The sequence below is a fragment of the Anser brachyrhynchus genome, assembly GCF_964034855.1.
Source record: "Anser brachyrhynchus genome assembly, chromosome: W".
In the NCBI taxonomy this organism is placed as follows: Eukaryota; Metazoa; Chordata; class Aves; order Anseriformes; family Anatidae; genus Anser; species Anser brachyrhynchus.
In genome coordinates, this window is record NC_137704.1 from 852491 (window position 1) to 876803 (window position 24313).

A 24313-nucleotide genomic window follows, 5' to 3' on the forward strand; every position below is an offset into this window, starting at 1 on the left:
CCAATTATAATAACCCTGCCTCTTCTAGAAGTAGTAATGAATATGTATTAGCCTAGGAGCATAAAAACCAGCCGCCTTACGTAACAGGTGTGCGTCCTGGTGGAGCAGAGACTCCCGGCGCACCCAGCGCTGTTTGCTTGCCTCTATTCATTTAATAAATTGTAAACTTTGATTGTAATCCTATTTGGGACTCAGTCATTTATAACACCATTTTTTTTTTAATAGTAAGAATGCACTTGAAACACAGATTTGTATTATTTTAGTAGCAGAAAACAAAACACAGAAGCCTGAACTTGTGAAATAACTACATCCGTTTCTACAGCTCCTAAGAAGGCTGCTCATCCTACAAGGTCCCCTATAACCGTCATGCCCCAAACACTACAAAACATAGGCCCCTCTGGAGCTGCCGCTCAGCATCTTACAGCCTGCCCCCAGCGAGACAGCCTCCCTAAGGCCATCCCTAACCCACAGCGCTGGCGCTTTCCCACCTTTTGCAGCAGGGAAAAGCCCCCCCTGAAGCAACACCACTAGGACCAAGGCCCCCCCCCCTCCGGAATGCACAGAGCCACGGCACCGAAAAAGGCTTACATCCCGTCCCTCCGCCGGCTACGCCCTCTAGCCACCGCCCCCTCCCCACCCCCAACCTCACCTTGAAGGGGTTGTTGAGGTCCGGATCAGCGAAGGGATTGTTATCGAAATCTGACATAGTGAGGGCTGCGATCATCGAGCGGGGATGGTTCTTCCCCTACAGCGCCGCGTCGCACCGCACCGCCTTCCACTCACCAACTCGCAGGCTACCTCCTACTACTATTACTAGCTGCTACAACTCGGGCCCAAGCCCACCCCCCAAAACCGCCAGTAAGTAAGCGTCTGCCTCCCAAAATGGCTGCCCTGGAAGCGACAGTGAGGATAAGACGTCCCCGGAAGGGAGAGTACCTGTTCCTGGGGCGGGTAGGCGGTGGTAGGGTTAGAAGAGCCCATTCCCGTGGTAGGGAGTGAGGAGAGTGGGCTCAGCGAGCGAGCGGGAGGTGGAGGAGGGGGCTGAGTGTTAGAAACCAGTAGGCTCAGTGCGGCAGGTGGGGAAGGGCGTGCGTACGTTATTAACGGTCATGGCGGGCGCAGGCTGTCTCATCTCAAAGAGCAGCACTCGCTCGGCAGCTCTGAGCCGCCTGCTCTTGTCCGAGCCTTAGGCTGGGACCGTCGAGTGCTGCAGACACTTGCCTTCCCGCAAAGTTCCTCCAGTCCCGGGCTTCGCGTCCACTCCCCTGGCCAGACACGGTCGCTGCCAGCTCGGCCAGGAGAGCTCCCATTTGGTAACCGTCTCTTAGGGTTACTCAGTATCGTGCGGATGGTACCCCAGGGGAGGAGGTGTGTGACCAAGCATATAGTTTCTCAGGTGTCTTACATAGGGGTTCAGCAAGGGCTGTACATAGGGTACAGCTTTGAAACAGTCACAAAATCCTCCTTCCTTTGGTCGATGCATTAAAAGAGCTTCTTGGAAACGTTCAACCAAACTCATCAAGTAGCTTATAAATTTCTCTGTGCAATAATAAGCTGTGATGCTGATGTGGTTTAAGAAATTGTGAAGATTATTGGGGGGGGCTTCAAAATGATAACAGTAGAACTGGAGGAAGAGTCAATCTGGCTTTGTACTCGGGACATACTGCATGACAGTTTCAGGGAACTGTTGAAAGACTTTTCAAATACTTCATCAGAAATACTGACGCTGCAGTTTGAAGACCAGGGAACCCAGTCAGAATGATGCAAGTAAATGGGAACAACTGTTTGAAGCACTGAATTTTTGGTTCAGAGTTATTATTAAAACCTGAAATCCTGTATACTTGATATCAAACAATAACAGTCTACATTGATGCAACACTTAAAAACAGTGAATCATGAATTTCTTTACATGCTTTCTAAAGAAGTTATTTAAATCTAAAAAGAGAAGTTTGAAACAGGTTAGTCTGTAGTTTAACTAAAAGGCCAATTTAACTCTAACAGAAATTTCTTTCAACTTTTTGGTATTCAAATATGATCTTTTTCCTGTGTAATAATAATAAGCTAACTATGGGACACAATATCTAGGGTTTATTAAAGACTGTCTCAGAGCGTTAACACGTTTTTTAATGGCTCTACATATATCATTACTGATCCTGATGTTGGCAGTTATTATGATAGTAGTGTTCTATCAACAAGTCAAGCAAAATCGTAAACATGTAAGAGAATTGATTTTGCATGGATCGGTAAAGAAAGCAATAACCACCATAAGGCAGTTAATGCAATTTATATGGAAGTTTCTCAATTATTTGTGAAAGACTGTCACATATAAGATGAAATGCAAATGCAAATGGAACAAATTATAGAAGCATAGTTTCTAAAGAACAAAACACTTTTGACTTTTTTGTTGCTATGAAGTATAAAATACTTCATAAAATACTATGAAGTATAAAATACTTCATACTTCAAAAACACAAAGGCAGCTGTTGTACAATCAACAAAGGTACATTACAGTATTAGTCATTCATATAGCTCACCTATGGTGACAGGAAATTAAATTATGTTGCTTTCTAATATTCACCCGTGGCTCGATATATTATAGCTCAATGATACATGTTGATAGTTCAAAAGCTGTGGGCATCGACGACTGTATATTTCCTCTTCTTTCAACCGAATGTGAATGAATGCATGCATGCATGAAGAATGAGTGAATATTTGACTGAAAGGAGCATCTTTTCCTGTGTGTCTACTAGCGCTTCAAATCATGGACATAGCAACCTTTCTCCGATCATAATTTGTGCACAGTTAAAGGAGAATAATATGTCATCTCATATGACTTTCAAGGCAATAATGAAACTGCATTAGCACATTTTTGGAAACGATAATAAGCATTTTAGAATCAAATGATAGAACTTTGACAGTGCATCATTTGCTACTGAAAGTGTTAACTTTGGGAGATACCAACTGACTGTCAGCTAATAGGACTGCCAGCTAATAGAAAATGAGAATATTTGCTTCTAGCTAATTGCTTAGTTTATACTCTACATAAACAACATGGATGATATAAATAAATGGTCATCATTTGATGCTAAGGGTTATATAATAGACATTTCAATGATTTCCCTCATCTTCCGAAAGAGTTTCAGAATTAGAAAAGATAACTGATTAGCCAAGGATGCCCCCCTCAAGTCCTCTCTACACTTTTCTTTCCAAAAACTAGAATTTAGTTTTTTAGTGTTAAGTAAGAATTACTTAAAATAATAAGAAGAAAAACTTTGAAAAAAATGTAAGAAAAACTTACAATAAAATATTTCTAATTCTGGTACAAGATATAGCTCAGAATAGAATAGTTCAGTTGGAAGGGACATACAGAGAGCATCAAGTCCAACTGCCTGACCTCTTCAGGGCTAACCATAAGTTAAAGTGTATTATTGAGGGTGTTATTCCAATGCCTCTATTCCAGTGTTTGACTGCCCTCACAGTTGTGGTCTAATCCGGCCAGCAGCTAAGCACCACACAGCCGTTCGCTCACCCTCCCCCCTCCCTCTCTGGGATGAGAGAGAGAAACGAGAAAATGAAGCCTGTGGGTTGAGATAGAGACAGTTTATTAGGGCAGAAAAGAAAAGAAAATAATAATAATAATGATAATAGTACTACTAATAATAATGTGTACGAAACAAGTGATGCACAATGCAATTGCTCACCACCTGCTGACCGATGCCCAGCCTATCCCCAAGCAGCCGGCCCCCCCAACCTGGCTAGCCACCCCTATATATTGTTTAGCATGACGTCAGATGGGATGGAATATCCCTTTGGCCAGTTTAGGTCAGCTGTCCTGGGTCTGTCCCCTCCCAGCTCCTGCTGCACCCCTAGCCTGCCCGCTGGCAGGACAGAGCGAGAAGCCGAAAAGTCCTTGGCCTGGTGTAAACACTGCTCTGCAACAATTAAAACATCAGCATGTTATCAGCACTCTTCTCATCCTAATCCAAAACATAGCACCCTACCAGCTACTAGGAGGAAAATTAACTCTATCCTAGCTGAAACCAGGACAACAGTAAAGAAATTTTTCCTTATATCTAGTCTGAATCTCCCTGGTGCAGCTTTGTGCCATTCCTGCATGTCCTATCATTGGTTACCAGGGAGAGGAGATTAGCACCTCCCTCTCCACTTCCGCTCCTCAGGAAGTTGTAGAGAGTAATGAAGTTGCCTCTTAGCCTTCTCTTCTCCAGACTAGACAACCCAAGTGTCCTTAGACTCTCCTCATAGGATGTGCCTTCCAGCCCTTTTATCAGCTTTGTTGCCCTCCTCTGGACACTTTCAACGACCTTAACATCCTTTTGTATTGTGGAGACCAGAGCTGTACACAGTATTCAAGGTGAGGCTGCACCAGCACTAAATATAGTGGGAGAATCACCTCTTTTGATTGGCTGGCTGGCTATGCTGTGTTTAATGCATCCCAAAATGGGGTTTGCTCTCTTGGCTGCCAGGGCACACTACTGACTCATGTTAAGCTTACTGTCGACCCCGAGATCCATTTTCGCATGGCTGCTCGTCTCCCAGTCTGTATCTGTGTCCAGCATTGCTCTGTCCCAAGTGCAGAACCCATCGTTTTCCTTTGTTGAATTTCATGCTGTTGCTGATTGTCCAATGCTCCAGTCTATCTAGATCCCTCTGCAAAGTCTCTTGTCCCTCCAGGGAGTCAACATCACCTCCCCGTTTAGTATCATCAGCAAACTTGTGGAGGATGCATTCAACTCCCGCATCCTTGTCATGTTTTTGGCTGGGATAGAGTTAATTTCCTTCATAGAGGCTCACATAATGCTGTGCTCTGCATTTTTGATGAAAATAGTGGTGATAACACACTGATGTTTTTAGTTGTTGCACAGCAGTGCTTACACAGAGTCAAGGACTTCTCTGCTTTTTGTGCTGCCCTGCTAGCGAGGAGGATTGGGGTGCACAAGGAGGTTACAGGGCTGGTGCCACAGCCAAGGGTTTGGCTACTTAGACCATGGGACTTGCTTTGAGAGACCTGGTCTTCTGGGGGCTGATGGTGTCCGTCTATCAGAGGAGGGGGAAGAGCACCTTCAGTTGCAGGCTAGCCAAGCTGGTGAAAAGGGCTTTAAACTAGGAAAGGTGGGGGAAGGGGAGAGTTACAGAGACCATCCAGGCAGCAAAACAAGGCTCAAGTGGCGATACCTCTAGCAAGTGCATGCAGTCAAGGAAGTATCTACAAGACGTGACTATGGGGGGGGAGTCTTCTTGCACCCCTCCTGGGATATTGGTATGCTTGAATACCTCTCTGAAGTGCCTGTACACCAGTGCACGTAGCATGGGGAATAACCAAGAAGAATTAGATATCTGTGTGCGTTTGCAAGGCTTTGATCTCATTGCAATTACAGAACCATGGTGGGATAGCTCGTATGACTGGAATGCTGTCATGGCTGACTATGTGCTTTTTAGGAAAGATGGGATAGGAAGGTGAGGTGGTGGAGTTGCTCTTTATGTGAGAAAGCAACTGGAATGTATGGAGCTCTGCCTCAGGGTGGATGACAAGCGAGTCAAGGGCTTATGGGTAAGGATAAAGGGGCAGGCTAACTGTTGTGGGTGTTTACTACAGGTCACCTGATCAGGAAGAGGAAGTTGCCGAGACCTATAGACAGCTGGAAGTAGCCTCACTATCACAGGCCCTGGTTCTCATGGGGGGCTTCAACCACCCTGACATCTGCTGGAAAGACAACACAGCTAGGCACAAACAGTCCAGGAGGTTCCTGCAAAGCACTGATGACAACTTTTTGACACAGGTGATGGATGAGCCAACGAGGAGAGGTGTGCTGCTGGACCTTGTAACTAACAAACAAAAAAAGGACTGGTTGGAGACATAAAGGTTGGCGGCAGCCTTGGCTGCAGTGACTATGAAGTAGATGGTGAAGTTCAAGATCCTGCATGGAGGAAGCAGGGCAATAAAGTAGGATCGCAACCCTGGATTTCAGGAGAGCAAACTTTGGCCTCTTCAGGGACCTACTTGGAGGAATCCCATGGGTTAGGGCCCTAGAAGGAAGGGGGGTTCAAGAGAGATGGTTACTATTCAAGCAACACTTCCTCCAAGCTCAAGATCAATGTATCCCTATGTGTAAAACGTCAAGTAAAGGTGGGCAGGAGACCTGCATGGATGAGCAAGGAGCTTTTGGCAAAACTCAAACAGAAGAAGGAGGTATATGGAATGTGGAAAAAGGGATAGGACATTTGAGAGAAATATAAGAACATTGTCAGAGTATGCAGGGATGCAACAAGGAAGGCTAAGAATCATTTGGAATTAAATCTGGCAAGGGATGCCCTTCTTTAAAAGATCAGAAGTTTATAGTGGGTTTACTTCCAGTTATACAGCTGTTTTAAGAGAAAAAGATAGTTCTCAAAGATGAAAAGAAGCGATAGAAGAGGGAAAAAAACACACAAGAAAAGAAGATGGAATACAGGTATTTCTCTTACTTCTATAGTGCTTTTTTAGCCACCAGAAAGCAGACAGAACTGAGATTCTTTATATATCGACTTAAATAAGATCCAGTCTTAAATAAAATCCAGTCTTACATATTCCTAAATATCCTCTTAATTCCCATGTCATCTACTATTAAGATCCTAAAATTTGTCTTAAGCTTCCAAATTCAGAATCAATGTCAACAAAGTATCTCAGAGATTCGGGATTTATCAATCTCAGACTTAGATTCATCAAAAATATTTGAAGTCAACAAGAAACAAGTTATAAAGAGTAATCCAGAAGCACAGCAGAAAATAAATTCATCATATGACAAAACCCTTGGTTTACACATAATCATGCATTAAAAAATGGACTACAGAAACATGACTCGCACATAGCAGGAAGGCATTTCCCACAATCATTAATAACAGGTGTGCATCTTCATAAGTCATAGGCAGGATTATTTCACAATCACTGAATGCCCATCAAGGATACCAATACTCTAGAATAAACACTAAAGTTCCTGCATTTTTTTTCCAGTTTTCTGGAAACAAAGTTCAGCCAGCAAAGCATGTTCAGGACTGTGTATGTAGGCACAGCAGTCCAGTTTCCATGTATGGCAAGTCATCAATAGGAAATGCTACTTTAAGAAAAAAATCATTCAATTGTGTTTCAAGTAACAGTACCTATCTTTTGTTTGTCTTCTGAATACTGTACATTCTGGTTAGAAATACTTCACATGCTAGCAGCATTTGTAGGGAGAGCATACTCATAAGTATACTAATGAAAGTTTTCTAATGATTAATTTGAAATCTAAAGTGCACCCCCCCCCCCAAAAAAAAGCCACAGAAACTACTTAAGTACTGTTAATTTGGGGGTGTATATTCCAGGCAGTTGAAACATTCCTCTCAGATATTAAAGCTATTTAATAGCTTTAATAACTAAATAGCTTTTAATTTTAATAATAAATAGCTTTTAACTTCAAGCTATTTAAACACCAAGCTATTTAAACACCTAGTAGATGAGATCCCCTGGAGCACTGTCCTTAGGGACAAAGGAGCTGAGCAGAGCTGGCAACACTTAAAGGATATTTTCCTTAGAGCACAAGAACTCTCCATCCCCCTGCATAAAAAAGCAGGCAGGGAGGGCAGACAACCGGGATGGATGAGCAAGGAACTGCTGGTCAAACTGAGGTGCAAGAAGGAAATGCACAGGCAGTGGAAGCAGGGACATGTGGCCTGGGAAGATGTCCTGGTTTCAGCTAGGATAGAGTTAATTTTCCTCCTAGTAGCTGGTATGGTGCTGTGTTTGGGATTTAGGATGAGAATAATGTTGATAACATGCTGATGTTTTAATTGTTGCAGAGCAGTGCTTACACCAAGCCAAGGACTTTTCAGCTTCTCGCTCTGTCCTGCCAGCGGGCAGGCTGGGGGTTCAGCAGGAGCTGGGAGGGGACAGACCCAGGACAGCTGACCCAAACTGGCCAAAGGGGTATTCCGTACCATCTGACATCATGTTGAACAATTCCTTTGTCTCTCTTCTCCCTTCCATCCTGGGCCCGACTTCCCCTGAAAGTTTTCTTCCTCTGTTTCCATCCCTCTGCCTCATACCTGGTCCACTGTGAAGACCATTAATTTCGCTCTCTGCTTTTCCTTCTCATCTCCCCATGACTGAGGGGACTGTGAAGAGGGCACATGATATTTTGTTTTGACTGATTTCGTACTGCTCATCTTGTTTTTCTTAGCTATCCTTATTTTAGGACAGCGGGACCTTCCCCTTATCTGCTTAACATACTCCCCACTATTATGCCACTGTTAAGCCTGCACAATCACTTTTGAATATACAAGGTTAGTGGAATTTTCCACTGCAAAAACACATTCTACTCTTACCTTTGGGTAGGGGTAGCTCAACAATTCCCTGAATCCTCTCCGGATTAATTCTTCATTTTCCCTCTGACACTAGACGCCCTAAATACTCGATTTCTCTTTCCACATTTTGTAATTTAGTTTTCAATACTCTCAAGCTTTGTTTCCCAGAAAGCTGAATAGCTTGTTAGTGCCTTCCTTCACCACTGTTTTCTCCTGCCCTGACAATAAAAGATCATCCACATATTGTAACAGTAACACCCCCTCTGGAGTTTGGAATTGCCCCAAAATCTGCTCTAGAACTTGCCCAAATAAATTCAGTGACTGTAAACCCCTGAGGTAAAACTGTCCATGTGTATTGCTGCTTCCACCCTGTTTCAGGATCTTTCCACTCGAAGGCAAATGTGTCTGCTCCCAGGGTCCAATGGACAGGCCCAAAAGGCATCTTTTAAATCTATCACACTAAACCAATTATGCTCATGTGGGTTCTTGCTCATCAGAGTGTATGGATTTGGAACCACAGGGTGCCGCTTTATTGTGGTTTAACCCGGCTGGCAGCTAAACACCACACAGCCGTTCACTCACCCTCCCCCCTCCCTCTCTGGGATGGGGGAGAGAAATGGGAAAGTGAAGCCTGTGAGTTGAGATAAAGACAGTTTATTAAGACAGGAAAATAATAATAACAATAATAATAATAGTGATAATGATAATAGTATTAATAATAATAATGTGTATGAAACAAGTGATGCACAATGCAATTGCTCACCACCCGCTGACCGATGCCCAGCCTATCCCCGAGCAGCCGGCCCCCCACCCTGGCCAGCCACCCCTATATATTGTTTAGCATGACGTCAGATGGTATGGAATATCCCTTTGGCCAGTTTGGGTCAGCTGTCCTGGGTCTGTCCCCTCCCAGCTCCTGCTGCACCCCTAGCGTGCTCGCTGGCAGGGCAGAGCGAGAAGCTGAAAAGTCCTTGGCTTGGTGTAAGCACTGCTCTGCAACAATTAAAACATCAGCATGTTATCAGCGCTCTTCTCATCCTAATCCAAAACATAGCACCCTACCAGCTACTAGAAGGAAAATTAACTCTGTCCTAACTGGAACCAGGACAGATATCCACCCCTTATTCCATACCATTTATGTCATGCTCAGGTTACACTCTGTCCAATACATTCTAATTAATCACCATTTTCATCTATGATATATAGCAATCATGGTAGTGATGACATACAGTATTATATAATAATTAACATACTACAATTCAACTCATGGGCTATTCTCTCCCAGTATCAAATCCCCTTGAGGTACACACCGGACCTCCCCATTCTTTTGCATTACCCACCAAGTGCATCCAGGTCCCTGAGCAAAAGCAATTCCACGAATGGGTTTGCCTTTTCCTGAGGCAGGAGTAGCCCAGAGTGTTTTACCCAGCATGTTTCTTACGTGCACTACAGGAACTTTATCCCCTTCTACAGTGCGTAACAGGTTTGATTGGGCAGGTCCAGCTCGGTTGGCAGATCCCCTAGTATTGACTAACCAGGTGGCCTTTGCCAAATGTGTATCCCAATTTTTGAATGTCCCAGCACCCATTGCTTTCAGTGTAGTCTTCAACAGTCCATTGTATCGTTCAACTTTCCCAGAGGCTGGTGCATGATAGGGGATGTGATACACCCACTCAATACCATGTTCTTTGGCCCAAGTGTCTATAAGGTTGTTTTGGAAATGAGTCCCATTGTCTGACTCAATTCTCTCTGGGGTGCCATGTCGCCATAGGACTTGCTTTTCAAGGCCCAGGAGAGTGTTCCGGGCGGTGGCATGGGGCACAGGATATGTTCCCAGCCATCCGGTGGTTGCTTCCACCATTGTAAGTACGTGGCACTTGCCGTTGCGGGTTTGAGGGAGTGTGATGTAATCAATCTGCCAGGCCTCTCCATATTTATATTTCAGCCATCGTCCTCCATACCAAAGAGGCTTTGACCTTTTGGCTTGCTTGATTGCAGCACGTTTCACAATCAGGAATAACCTGTGCTATAGTGTCCATGGTCAGGTCCACCCCTTGATCACGAGCCCATCTGTAGGTTGCATCTCTACCTTGATGGCCTGAGGTGTCATGGGCCCATCGGCTATAAATAATTCACCCTTATGTTGCCAGTCCAGGTCCACCTTGTGATAAATTAGCGGGTGTTTGTTCATTGTCTTTAAAAGGAATTCAGAGAATCTGCTGAGAAGATAAGGTTTTGCAATTTACGACCTTGTTAAGGGGAAGACTAAGCGAGTAGATAGTGGGGAGGGGGGTGTTGGATAACCGTCCTTGGTAAAACAAAGACTCTGTGAAATACTGTTTGCTGCTTTTGCTTTTGCTACCCTTGAACACAAGCACAACGCATGATCATTGAAAGAAACAGAACGAACTGCACAGCTTCAGAAGATTCAACAAGTCCTGACAAGCCGAAACTTGGATGCTGACAAGCCAAACTTGGATGCTATAAAACGGCGACACTGAAAAGGAAAAGTTGCGTGCTGTGGTGGAGCGGAGACTCCCCAGCCGCCCAGCGCTGTTTTGCTTGTACCTGCTTACTTAATTAATAAATTATCTTCGATAGACCAGAAAATTGCGTGGTCTCGCTTATAACAAATTTGGTGCCGTGACTCGGATGAAGGCAAATTGACTGAGGACCCTTTCGGGGGAGGCGCCCCGCCGATTTCAGCGGCCCCTGGAACGGAAAGCCTCACTCGAGCCCTTCACCGACGAACCATAAAATTAGGCACAAGCAAATAAAACCGGTAACCCCAAGCAATCTTTGTGCACGAAGACCGAACGAAGACCCACGGGGTGGGTAAGTATAGGCCGGTGATCCGTTCGGTTGGGGTTGGTGATCCCGGAGTGCGTCTGTGTGAGACGTCCAATTGCGGACGAAGTGAGTGCGGACCCCTCAGTAGTGCGGTTCCCACATCCCGCGAGGGACTGGGCCACAACAAGGGGGAAGCGGCTCTGTGTGTGTGTGAAGGCACTCCGGAAGATGGGACAGAAGAAGAGTAAGCCTTCTGGTCCCATGGGTGGGGTAATGCCTAGTGCTAGGTTGCCCCCTATTCCCCCAGATAGTCCACTGGGGTTAATGATTAAGAATTGGAGTGATTCCCCTTTTAGGCGGGGAAAGGATAAAGTAAAAATGATTCATTATTGTGTTGAAGTTTGGGGAGGTAGGCAAATTATTGGCCCATATTCGGGTCGTTTGAAGACTGGGTTTGTCAAGCCTTAAATGTTTATGTAAGTGCAAAGGAACCTTTTTGTTTAGAGGAGAGCGAATATGCGAGCCTTTGGATTGGCTCAGAGAATCGAGTTAATCTGTACCCTCTGTACCCTTTAAAAGAAAAAGGAGGGGCAAAATTACAAATTGTGGAGCAAGAGATAAAGTACCTGGGTCACCAGTTAAGTAAGGGGACTAAGAAGTTAGACCCAGGCAGAATCAGTGGAATATTGGTTTTAGCGTCCCCGCAAACTAAAAGGCAGGTACGGCAACTGTTAGGGTTGACCGGATACTGTAGACAATGGATAGAAGATTACAGTGGAAAGGTTAAATTTTTATATAACAAGCTGAATAAGGATGGATTACTCAAATGGACAAAAGAAGATGAGGAACGACTGAACAAGTTAAAGGAGGAACTAGTACGCCCCCCAGTGTTAAGCTTACCAGATTTAAAGAGGCCGTTTTGCTTTTTTTTGTGAACAGCACAGAAGGCACGGCATACGAAGTGCTGGCCCAAGAATGGGCAGGGAGTAAAAAACCTGTGGCCTATTTGTCTAAATTATTGGATCCGGTTAGCCGGGGTTGGCCAAACTGTTTGCAGGTAGTGGTAGCTGCTGCCTTGTTAGTGGAAGAAGCACAGAAGATCACTTTTGGGGGGGAAATCAAGGTAATATCTCTACACAATATACGCGGGGTACTGCAACAGAAGGCAGAGAAATGGATCACTGACGCCAGATTATTAAAATAAGAAGGAATTTTGATTTCCTCTCCAAAATTAACATTAGAAACAACCTCCCTACAGAACCCTGCTCAATTTCTTTATGGGGAACCAAATGAGTCCTTAGGACATGATTGCCTCCGAAATATAGAAGAGCAAACGAAATTGAGACCTGATCTAGAGGAGGTGGAATTACCCATCGGTGAACAGATATATGTGAATGGTTCCTCGAGAGTAATCGAGGGAAAGCAAAAATCAGGATACGCGTTAGTAAACGGGAAAACATTTGAGATAGTGGAATCTGGATCTTTGAGCCCTAGCTGGTCCGCCCAAGCTTGCGAGCTTTATGCCATATTGCGGGCCCTAAAATTGTTGAAAAATAAAAGCAGTACAATATATACAGATTCAAAATATGCTTATGAGGTAGTACATACATTTGGTAAAATATGGGAAGAAAGGGGGCTCATCAATTCACAAGGAAAGGGTTTAATACAACAGGAATTGATTACCCAGGTTTTACAAGCTATCAGAGCCCAAAGAAATTGCCGTAGTACATATAAAAGGGCATCAAAAAGGCCTCACCCCTCAGGTTAGGGGTAATAATCTAGCAGATCAGGAGGCAAAAAGGGCAGCATTAATGAGTATAAGAATTATAAGAACGAGGGAAGATTGCCCAGACTGTGGGAAATACTTAATACTTAATACTTAATATATAATAATTAATAATATAATAATATATAAATAATATATAATAATGCTTAATATAATACTTAATACTGTGGGAAAGACTTAAAGGAATTTCCATGTTATGATTGCTGGAGTGAATGAGGAGTTGATGGGATTGAATGCAATTGTTCTGAGGAAGAAAGCCCGCCTTATAAAAACTGCTACAAGTGCGGGCCGGCTAACTCCCTGTGGTCGAATGGACCCATTCCCCTCCCCTTGCTCTGTTTCACTATTACAGAAGAAGACAAGATGACACAAATGGGGGTTCGAAAAAAAAAAAAAAAAAACGATAAAGGGAAATGGGTACTGCCTGATGGACGGGAAGTGTTACCAAAATCAGTAGCTATGAGGGTGCTACGGAGATTTCATGAACAGATGCACTGGGGAACCCAGGCATTGGTGGATCAATTTGCCACAAATTATATGTGTATAGGGATTTATAATATAGCAAAGAGGATCATAAATGATTGTATAACTTGTCGGAGGGTAAATGCTCAACATATGAGAAAAAGGGTCCCAGGAGGACGAGAATTGACACATCGACCTTTTGCAAAGACTCAATTAGATTTTACTGAACTTCCAAAAACGGGGCGATATAGATACTTGTTAGTTATTGTAGACCACCTCACAAACTTTGTTGAAGCATTCCCTACGGCAAGGGCCACAGCTCAAACCATGGTAAAGATATTATTAGAAAGCATCATACCCAGATACGGGGTAATAGAAGCAATTGACTCTGATCGAGGCCCACACTTTGTGTCAAAGGTATCCCAAGACACGATGAAGGCTCTGGGAATTAAGTGGGAATATCACACTCCCTGGCATCCTCAGAGTTCGGGAAAGGTAGAACGAATGAATGGTGAAATTAAAAAGCAACTAACAAAGCTTATGATAGAGACTAAAACCTCCTGGGTGAAATGTTTACCGTTTGCACTATTGAATATCCGGACATAGCCCCGAGCCGATGTCGGAATCTCACCTTTTGAAAGGCTGTATGGTATGCCTTATGATTTAGAGATGCCATCTGATCACCCCCAGGTACAGGATATCCAATTAAAACCTTATTTAATACAGCTTATGAACCGACGGAGGGAGTTGCAAGCGAAAGGCTTGGTGGCTAGATTTAGCAATCCATAGGATACAACCTGGAGATAGGGTTCTAATTAAGACATGGAAAGAAACGTCTTTAACACCACGGTGGGGAGGCCCCTATGTTGTTTTACTTATCACAGAGACGGCTATCCGGACAGCTGAGAAGGGGTGAACGCATGCCAGTCGCGTGACAGGACCGATCCAGAAAAGCGAATGGGAAGCGGTCGCAGGCCCTGATGACTTAAAGCTCATGTTGAAACAAACTCGATAAGTATGGTCTAACTGTCTATGTATCGTAAAAAAAGGAGGAGAGGGGACCCTGTTTGATCAGAAAGAGGTCGCGGTTACCTGAGAAACTCCCCTGAAGAACACTGCTGCTGCCGAGAAGAACCTGCACCTTGTAGTTCGCTGCAACCGAACTGACAAGCGAGGCAGAGAGTGAAATGGTGGGGAATTACATGGCCAGGTAAAGAACTCTGGAAAATGGGCCCTAGCCATTTTTTTTTATTTTTTTTTTTGCGATACATAGTAATGGGTACGATTGTTTACACTGTTCCTGGGTCTGCGCACACTCACAAACCTTTTAAATGGAGCCTGATTAGATGGGAAGATCACCATGTTGTTCAGCAGATAACTACTGCTGGGGGACTGATAGGGGAGGCATCATCTATATAAAGAAGGAAGAGACTAAGAGTCCCCAACGGGTGGGACCAAATCAGGAACTGTCGGGGAGTGTTTTGAGGATTCAGCCTACACAAGCTTTTAGAATGCTAACTCCTTGTTGTGGTTTAACCTGGCTGGCAGCTAAACACCACACAGCCGTTCGCTCACCCTCCCCCCTCCCTCTCTGGGATGGGGGAGAGAAACGGGAAAGTGAAGCCTGTGAGTTGAGATAAAGACAGTTTATTAAGACAGGAATATAATAATAACAATAATAATAATAGTGATAATGATAATGATAATGATAATGATAATAGTATTAATAATAATAAAGTGTAAGAAACAAGTGATGCACAATGCAATTGCTCACCACCTGCTGACCGATGCCCAGCCTATCCCCGAGCAGCCGGCCCCCCACCCCAGCCAGCCACCCCTATATATTGTTTAGCATGACGTCAGATGGTATGGAATACCCCTTTGGCCAGTTTGGGTCAGCTGTCCTGGGTCTGTCCCCTCCCAGCTCCTGCTGCACCCCTAGCCTGCTCGCTGGCAGGACAGAGCGAGAAGCTGAAAAGTCCTTGGCCTGGTGTAAGCACTGCTCTGCAACAATTAAAACATCAGCATGTTATCAGCGCTCTTCTCATCCTAATCCAAAACATAGCACCCTACCAGCTACTATGAGGAAAAATTAACTCTGTCCTAACTGGAACCAGGACACTCCTAATAGCCCTAAACCACTGGAGGTTGCTAATAAATCAGTAAACCCGGAGTACGGGATTAGAAATGAAGGGGTGACCGGGAATAACATATGGAGAATCATGAATGCTAGTTATCAGTTGTTGAATCAAACAAATCCAGACGTGCCTAGACCTTGCTGGTTATGTCTTGATATAAGGCCCCCATATTACGACGCCATTGGGGATCTGGGAGAGACCACCCGTTCAAACGAAACCGATCCCCCACAATGCAATTGGGGAAGGGATGTAGGAATAACGTTAACGGAAGTAACTGGGAATGGCAGATGCGTAGGCACGGTCCCCGGTGAGAAGTTCCATCTATGCAATATTACAGAAAATGTTACACAATTAGACAAAGAAAAATGGTTAATACCAGCAGATAACACCGGATGGGTATGTTCGTCTCTGGGGGTAACTCCATGCTTATCTTTGAAATTGTTCAACTCGTCTCATGATTTCTGTGTACAGGTAGTAATTATACCTAGGATTCTTTACCATTCTGAGGAGTATATGTACATCCAACATGCTATGGCAAAAAACCACTTAAGGAAGCGAGAGCCTATTACGGCTGTTACTTTAGCCACTCTGATGATTCTGGGGGCTGCAGGAGCCGGAACTGGAATTACCTCTCTGGTAAAACAAAGCCAAGAATTTACCTCTCTACGCATTGCTGTAGATGAGGATTTGGCCCATATCGAGCAATCTATATCAGCTTTAGAGAAATCTGTGCGATCCTTATCTGAAGTAGTACTACAAAATCGTAGTGGATTAGATCTGATTTTTCTACAACAAGGAGGACAGAGTGCAGCCCTAAGAGAGGAGTGTTGTGTATATGCTGATCATACTGGAGTAGTAAGGGACACAATGACTAAATTGAGAGAAGGGCTAGAAAAACAAAAAAAGGAAAATGAAGCCCACCAGAGTTGGTATGAATCCTGGTTTAATTACTCACCTTGGCTCACTACACTGCTATCAGCTATAGCAGGACCTTTGTTGCTGCTCATATTTACACTAACTTTTGGACCATGTATATTCAATCAAATAATCGCAATTGTAAAAAAACGATTAGAGGCAGCTCACCTTATGCTTGTGCGTGCGAAATATGAATCTCTTGAACAGGAGGAGGATGACGCAGAAACTTTAATATTGAGCAAACAAGTGCTTCAAAAATTCATCAATGAACAAAATATGTTAGAAAAAGAAAAAGGAGGGATTGTGATAAATTAGCGGGTGTTTGTTCATTGTCTTTAAAAGGAATTCAGAGAATCTGCTGAGAAGATAAGGTTTTGCAATTTACGACCTTGTTAAGGGGAAGACTAAGCGAGTAGATAGTGGGGAGGGGGGTGTTGGATAAACGTCCTTGGTAAAACAAAGACTCTGTGAAATACTGTTTGCTGCTTTTGCTTTTGCTACCCTTGAACACAAGCACAACGCATGATCATTGGAAGAAACAGAACGAACTGCACAGCTTCAGAAGATTCAACAAGTCCTGACAAGCCGAAACTTGGATGCTGACAAGCCAAACTTGGATGCTATAAAACGGCGACACTGAAAAGGAAAAGTTGCGTGCTGTGGTGGAGCGGAGACTCCCCAGCCGCCCAGCGCTGTTTTGCTTGTACCTGCTTACTTAATTAATAAATTATCTTCGATAGACCAGAAAATTGCGTGGTCTCGCTTATAACACACCTGAGCCACTTCAATCTTAGCAGCCTGATCCACCTGCTGGTTGTTTTGATGTTCTTCAGTAGCCCGATTCTTGGGCACATGAGCATCTACATGGCGTACCTTTACAACCAGGGTCTCTACTCGGCAGCAATATCTTGCCACAATGCAGCAGCCCAGATGGGCTTGCCCCTGCGCTCCCAGTTGTTCTGCTTCCATTGCTGTAACCACCCCCACAAGGCAGTAGCCACCATCCATGAATCAGTATAGAGATAGAGAACTGGCCACTTTTCTCGTTCAGCAATATCTAAAGCCAGCTGAATGGCTTTCACTTCTGCAAACTGACTCGATTCACCTTCTCCCTCAGCAGCCTCTGCAACTCGTCGTGTAGGACTCCATACAGCAGCTTTCCATCTCCGATGCTTTCCCACAATACGACAGGACCCGTCAGTGAACAAGGCATATTTCTTCTCATTTTCCGGTAGCTTGTTGTACATTGGGGCTTCTTCAGCACGAACCACCTCCTCCTCTGATGATATCCCAAAGTATTTGCCTTCTGGCCAGTCCATAATCACTTCCAAGATTCCTGGGCGACTGGGGTTTCCTATTCGAGCCCGCTGAGTAATCAGTGCAACCCACTTGCTCCATGTAGCATCAGTTGCATGATGTGTAGAGGGGACCCTTCCTTTGAACATCCAGCCTAGTACCGGCAGTCGGGGTGCCAGGAGGAGCTGCGCTTCAGTACCGACCACTTCCGAAGCAGATCGAACTCCTTCATATGCTGCCAATATCTCCTTTTCAGTTGGAGTATAGCGGGCCTCAGATCCTCTGTATCCCCAACTCCAAAACCCTAGGGGTCAACCTCGAGTTTCCCCAGGTTCTTTCTGCCAGAGGCTCCAGGTGGGACCATTCTCCCCGGCTGCGGTGTAGAGCACATTCTTTACATCTGGTCCTGTTCAGACTGGCCCCAGGGCTACTGCATGAACTATTTCCTGCTTAATTTGTTCAAAGGCTTGTCGTTGCTTAGGGCCCCATTCAAATCATTCTTCTTATGGGTTACTTGGTAGAGCGGGTTTACAATCAGACTGTAATTTGGAATATGCATTCTCCAAAACCCCACGACACCTAGGAAAGTTTGTGTTTCTTTTTTGCTAGTTGGTGGAGACATAGCTGTTATTTTGTTGATCACATCCATTGGGATTTGACGACGTCCATCTTGCCATTTTATTCCTAAAAACTGGATCTCTCGTGCAGGTCCTTTAACTTTATTTTGTTTTATGGCAAAATCGGCCTTCAGAAGGATTTGGACTAATTTCTTCCCTTTCTCGAAAACTTCTTCTGCAGTGTCACCCCACACAATGATGTCATCAACGTACTGCAGGTGTTCAGGAGCTTCCCCCTGCTCCAGCGCAGACTGGATCAGTCCATGGCAAATGGTAGGGCTGTGTTTCCACCGCTGGGGCAGCCGATTCCAAGTATATTGGACTCCCCTCCAAGTGAAAGCAAACTGTGGCCTGCACTCTGCTGCTAGAGGGATGGAGAAAAATGCATTAGCGATATCAATTGTGGCATAATACTTGGCTGCCTTTGATTGCAGTTCGTACTGGAGTTTTAGTATGTGCAGCACTCAGCAGTGGCATGACTTCATTCATTGTCCACTGTTAGCCTCCACTCACCATTAGACTTTTGTACTGGCCATAAAGGACTATTAAAGGTTGAGTGAGTCTTGCTGATCACTCCTTGGCTCTGCAGTTGACGAATTAGCTTATGGATGGGAATCAGGGAGTCTCGGTTGGTGCGATATTGCCGCCGGTGCACAGTTGTGGTAGCGATTGTCACTTGCTGTTCTTCAACCCTCAGCAACCCCACAACAGAAGGGTCCTCTGAGAGACCGGGCAAGTTAGACAACTGTTTAATGTCCTCTTTCTCTAAGGCAGCTATGCCAAAAGCCCAGCGGAACCCTTTTGGGTCCTTGAAATATCCTCTCCTGAGGTAGTCTATGCCAAGGATACACAGAGCATCCGGGCCAGTCACAATACGGTGCTTTTGCCACTCATTACCGGTTAGACTCACTTCAGCCTCCAATACAGTTAACTGCTGGGATCCCGCCGTCACCCCATAAATATAGATGGGCTCTGGCCCTTTATAGCTTAAAGCTGCTCACCTATACAGCGACCAAAATCTTTTCGCACATCTCGTAGCTCACGCTGGTATAGGGTTCGGGTAGTTACTGTTGATTTTTCGACATCCTCATCCTCATCCTCATCTTCATCCTCCTGCACATTTGATGGCCCAGCCTTGTCTTCTCTATACCCAGACCTAGCAGAAGACTGTCTGCGTTCTAAACGACCTGAGTCTCTATACCATTTTTTCACCTTGTCTACAGGGGCAACTTGCACTGCTACAGCTCGTTTCTCTGACCCAGCCACAGGGTCTGCCACAGGGGTTGGGATACCCTCTGCAGGGGCAACTTGCACTGCTACAGCTTGTTTCTCTGACCCAGCCACAGGAGTGGGAGCAGCTGCAGGAGCTGGAACTGGAGCGGCTGCAGGAGCTGGAACTGGAGCGGCTGCAGGGTCTGTCACTAGGTTGATAGTAGCAGCTCGATAGGCACAAGACATACCCCAGCAAGCTACAGTGATTTGTGTCACTTTGGAACTGCCAGAGTCATGACACCTTTTTTTCAAGCATTCTGCCAGCTTTTTAGGATTTTGCAGTTGTTCAGGGGTGAATGTCCAAAACACTGGAGGTGACCACTGCTCTAGAAACCTGCCCATATCCTCCCACACTCCCTGCCACTCGGAACTATCCCGCCTCAAGACAGATCTCCGGATGAGATTCCTAAGTAGTTGTTTAACCCTCAACAAAACCTGAAGCGCATTCAGGAGACATAACAACAAGAGCAGGCTGGTCTGAGTATCCCAAGGATATTCAACATCTCGGAGAACCACCGTAACTAGCTCGGGGGATAAGAGGGTGGTGAAGGAGAAAGGGAGAGTGAACAGGTAGGGAAACATGTCTTCCCCTGTCCCCTTCACAGATTGGCTCACTGACGAAAAAAGGCAATAGGTGTAATTGCTAATAGTTTCCGAGATATGGTTTCCAAAGTATAGAGTCGACGTCAGTGCTGAGTACAAATACCAGGTTAGAGTCATGACCAGAAATCTCATCATTTCATAAGCCATTGTTACACCGCACAGTACCATACCAATCTTAAACCAGGGCCCGGAAAGGATAAACAGTGCAACAGGGAGCACATACAGAAAGTAACGTGCTATAAAACTCAATTTGGAAAACAGGCACAGCAGACTGGAGATTAAGGCAATCAACATCGTGACTAGCAACTATTAAGCAGGTCCAATACTTATACCAATTTTAGTTTAACACACTCAGGTCAAATCTGTCGATATCTCAACCCTCCGTGCCCCACGTTGGGCGCCAAAAGGACTGTTGTGGTTTAACCCGGCTGGCAGCTAAACACCACACAGCCGTTCGCTCACCCTCCCCCCTCCCCCTCTGGGATGGGGGAGAGAAACGGGAAAGTGAAGCCTGTGAGTTGAGATAAAGACAGTTTATTAAGACAGGAATATAATAATAACAATAATAATAATAATAGTGATAATGATAATAGTATTAATAATAATAATGTGTAAGAAAACAAGTGATGCACAATGCAATTGCTCACCACCCGCTGACCGATGCCCAGCTTATCCCCGAGCAGCCAGCCCCCCACCCCGGCCAGCCACCCCTATATATTGTTTAGCATGACGTCAGATGGTATGGAATACCCCTTTGGCCAGTTTGGGTCAGCTGTCCTGGGTCTGTCCCCTCCCAGCTCCTGCTGCACCCCTAGCCTGCTCGCTGGCAGGACAGAGCGAGAAGCCGAAAAGTCCTTGGCCTGGTGTAAACACTGCTCTGCAACAATTAAAACATCAGCATGTTATCAGCGCTCTTCTCATACTAATCCAAAACATAGCACCCTACCAGCTACTATGAGCTACTTAACTCTGTCCTAACTGGAACCAGGACACACTGGAACACGGGGACACTCCTGAACACCTGCAGTACATCGATGACATCATTGTGTGGGGTGACACAGCAGAAGACGTTTTCGAGGAAGGGAAGAAAATAGTCCAAATCCTTCTGAAGGCCGGTTTTGCCATAAAACAGAATAAAGTTAAAGGACCTGCACAAGAGATCCAGATTTTAGGAATAAAATGGCAAGATGGACGTCGTCAAATCCCAATGGATGTGATCAACAAAATAACAGCTATGTCTCCACCAACTAGCAAAAAAGAAACACAAACTTTCCTAGGTGTCGTGGGGTTTTGGAGAATGCATATTCCAAATTACAGTCTGATTGTAAACCCGCTCTACCAAGTAACCCGTAAGAAGAATGATTTGAATGGGGCCCTAGGCAACAACAAGCCTTTGAACAAATTAAGCAGGAAATAGTTCATGCAGTAGCCTGAGTACACGACGAGTTGCAGAAGCTGCTGAGGGAGGAGGTGAATCGAGTCAGTTTGCAGAAGTGAAAGCCATTCAGCTGGCTTTAGATATTGCTGAACGAGAAAAGTGGCCAGTTCTCTATCTCTATACTGATTCATGGATGGTAGCACATGCCCTGTGGGGGTGGTTACAGCAATGGAAGCAGAACAACTGGCAGCGCAGGGACAAACCCATCTGGGCTGTGGCATTGTGGCAAGATATTGCTGCCCAGGTAGAGAACCTGGTTGTAAAGGTACGCCATGTAGATGCTCATGTGCCCAAGAATTGGGCTACTGAAGAACATCAAAACAATCAGCAGGTGGATCAGGCTGCTAAGATTGAAGTGGCTCAGGTGGACCTGGACTGGCAACATAAAGGTGAATTATTTATAGCCCGATGGGCCCATGACACCTCAGGCCATCAAGGCATAGATGCAACCTACAGATGGGCTCGTGATCGAGGGGTGGACCTGACCATGGACACTATAGCACAGGTTATTCATGATTGTGAAACATGTGCTGCAATCAAGCAAGCCAAGCGGTCAAAGCCTCTTTGGTATGGAGGACGATGGCTGAAATATAAATATGGAGAGGCCTGGCAGATTGATTACATCACACTCCCTCAAACCCGCAACGGCAAGCGCCACGTACTTACAATGGTGGAAGCAACCACCGGATGGCTGGAAACATATCCTGTGCCCCATGCCACCGCCCGGAACACTATCCTGGGCCTTGAAAAGCAAGTCCTATGGCGACATGGCACCCCAGAGAGAATTGAGTCAGACAACGGGACTCATTTCCGAAACAACCTTATAGACACTTGGGCCAAAGAACATGGTATTGAGTGGGTGTATCACATCCCCTATCATGCACCAGCCTCTGGAAAAGTTGAACGATACAATGGACTGTTGAAGACTACACTGAAAGCAATGGGTGCTGGAACATTCAAAAATTGGGATACACATTTGGCAAAGGCCACCTGGTTAGTCAATACTAGGGGATCTGCCAACCGAGCTGGACCTGCCCAATCAAACCTGTTACGCACTGTAGAAGGGGATAAAGTTCCTGTAGTGCACGTAAGAAACATGCTGGGTAAAACAGTCTGGGCTACTCCTGCCTCAGGAAAAGGCAAACCCATTCATGGAATTGCTTTTGCTCAGGGACCTGGATGCACTTGGTGGGTAATGCAAAAGAATGGGGAGGTCCGGTGTGTACCTCAAGGGGATTTGATACTGGGTGAGAATAGCCCATGAGTTGAATTGTAGTATGTTAATTATTATATAATACTGTATGTCATCACTACCATGATTGCTATATATCATAGATGAAAATGGTGATTAATTAGAATGTATTGGAAAGAGTGTAACCTGAGCATGACATAAATGGTATGGAATAAGGGGTAGATATCTGTCCTGGTTCCAGTTAGGACAGAGTTAATTTTCCTCCTAGTAGCTGGTAGGGTGCTATGTTTTGGATTAGGATGAGAAGAGCGCTGATAACATGCTGATGTTTTAATTGTTGCAGAGGAGTGCTTACACCAGGCCAAGGACTTTTCAGCTTCTCGCTCTGTCCTGCCAGCGAGCAGGCTAGGGGTGCAGCAGGAGCTGGGAGGGGACAGACCCAGGACAGCTGACCCAAACTGGCCAAAGGGGTATTCCATACCATCTGACGTCATGCTAAACAATATATAGGGGTGGCTGGCCAGGGTGGGGCGCCGGCTGCTCAGGGATAGGCTGGGCATCGGTCAGCGGGTGGTGAGCAATTGCATTGTGCATCACTTGTTTCATACACATTATTATTATTAATACTATTATCATTATCACTATTATTATTATTGTTATTATTATAGTCCTGTCTTAATAAACTGTCTTTATCTCAACTCACAGGCTTCACTTTCCCGTTTCTCTCCCCCATCCCAGAGAGGGAGGGGGGAGGGTGAGCGAATGGCTGTGTGGTGTTTAGCTGCCAGCCGGGTTAAACCACAACAACATATGAGGAGCGGCTGAGGTCACTGGGCCTGTTCAGCCTGGAGAAGAGGAGGCTGAGGGGAGACCTCATCGCAGTCTACAGCTTCCTCACGACAGGGAGTGGAGGGGCAGGCGCCGATCTATTCTCTTTAGTGACCAGTGATAGGACCCGAGGGAATGGTGTCAAGCTGTGGCAGGAGAGGTTCAGGCTGGACATCAGGAAGAGGTTCTTCATCGAGAGGGTTGTCGCACACTGCAACAGGCTCCCCAGGTAAGTAGTCACGGCACCAAGCCTGTTGGAGTTTAAGAAGTGTTTGGACTGTGTACTAGTCATATTGTCTGAATTTTTGGGTAGACTTGTGTGGAGCCATGACTTGGACTCGATGGTCCTTGTGGGTCCCTTCCAACTCGGGATATTCTATGATTCTATCATAGCTATGATTTAAGCTTCATCTGCCAAAGTGGTCAGTCAGGGTAGGCGAAGTTGGATTTATGGACACCAGTATCAGCTTAGCTTGAGTCATTGCTGCACTTGCCCAGTTCCTTGCAAAGCTGACCTGTCTTTGATCCTCCAGGGTTTTCCTGCAACACATAACTTAGATTACATATTAGTTTTCTCCCAAGGTTAAATATCCTTGAGGCATGCACCTGATATCCCCATTCTTTTTCATGACCCGTCAG

General features: G+C 45.2%; 3 protein-coding genes across 22 annotated transcripts in view; all 3 read right to left on the minus strand.

Annotated features, from left to right (window-relative positions):
* Positions 1-1007, minus strand: part of LOC308184661 (secretory carrier-associated membrane protein 1-like) — an 87760-nt gene extending 86753 nt beyond the window's left edge. For all 20 annotated transcript variants that reach the window (XR_013942765.1, XR_013942766.1, XR_013942767.1 and 17 more), the window contains exon 1: positions 650-1007. Coding sequence is in view for 14 of the 20 variants with exons in the window: in XM_080571957.1 (XP_080428083.1) it covers positions 650-724 (75 nt within the window). In the remaining 6 variants the exon portion in view is untranslated. The remainder of the gene's footprint in view (positions 1-649) is intronic.
* The window catches only part of LOC308184964 (uncharacterized protein), a gene marked incomplete at its 3' end in the record, with an annotated part of 111950 nt that extends 93963 nt beyond the window's left edge, over positions 1-17987 (minus strand). Inside the window, exon 1 of the mRNA XM_080572511.1 lies at positions 17559-17987. Within this exon, the coding sequence (XP_080428637.1) occupies positions 17559-17592 (34 nt within the window). The 5' untranslated portion in view covers positions 17593-17987. The remainder of the gene's footprint in view (positions 1-17558) is intronic.
* Positions 1-20144, minus strand: part of LOC308184703 (uncharacterized protein) — a gene marked incomplete at its 3' end in the record, with an annotated part of 117761 nt that extends 97617 nt beyond the window's left edge. The window contains exon 1 of the mRNA XM_080572029.1: positions 18936-20144. The remainder of the gene's footprint in view (positions 1-18935) is intronic.
* Positions 20145-24313: the final 4169 nt, after the last annotated feature.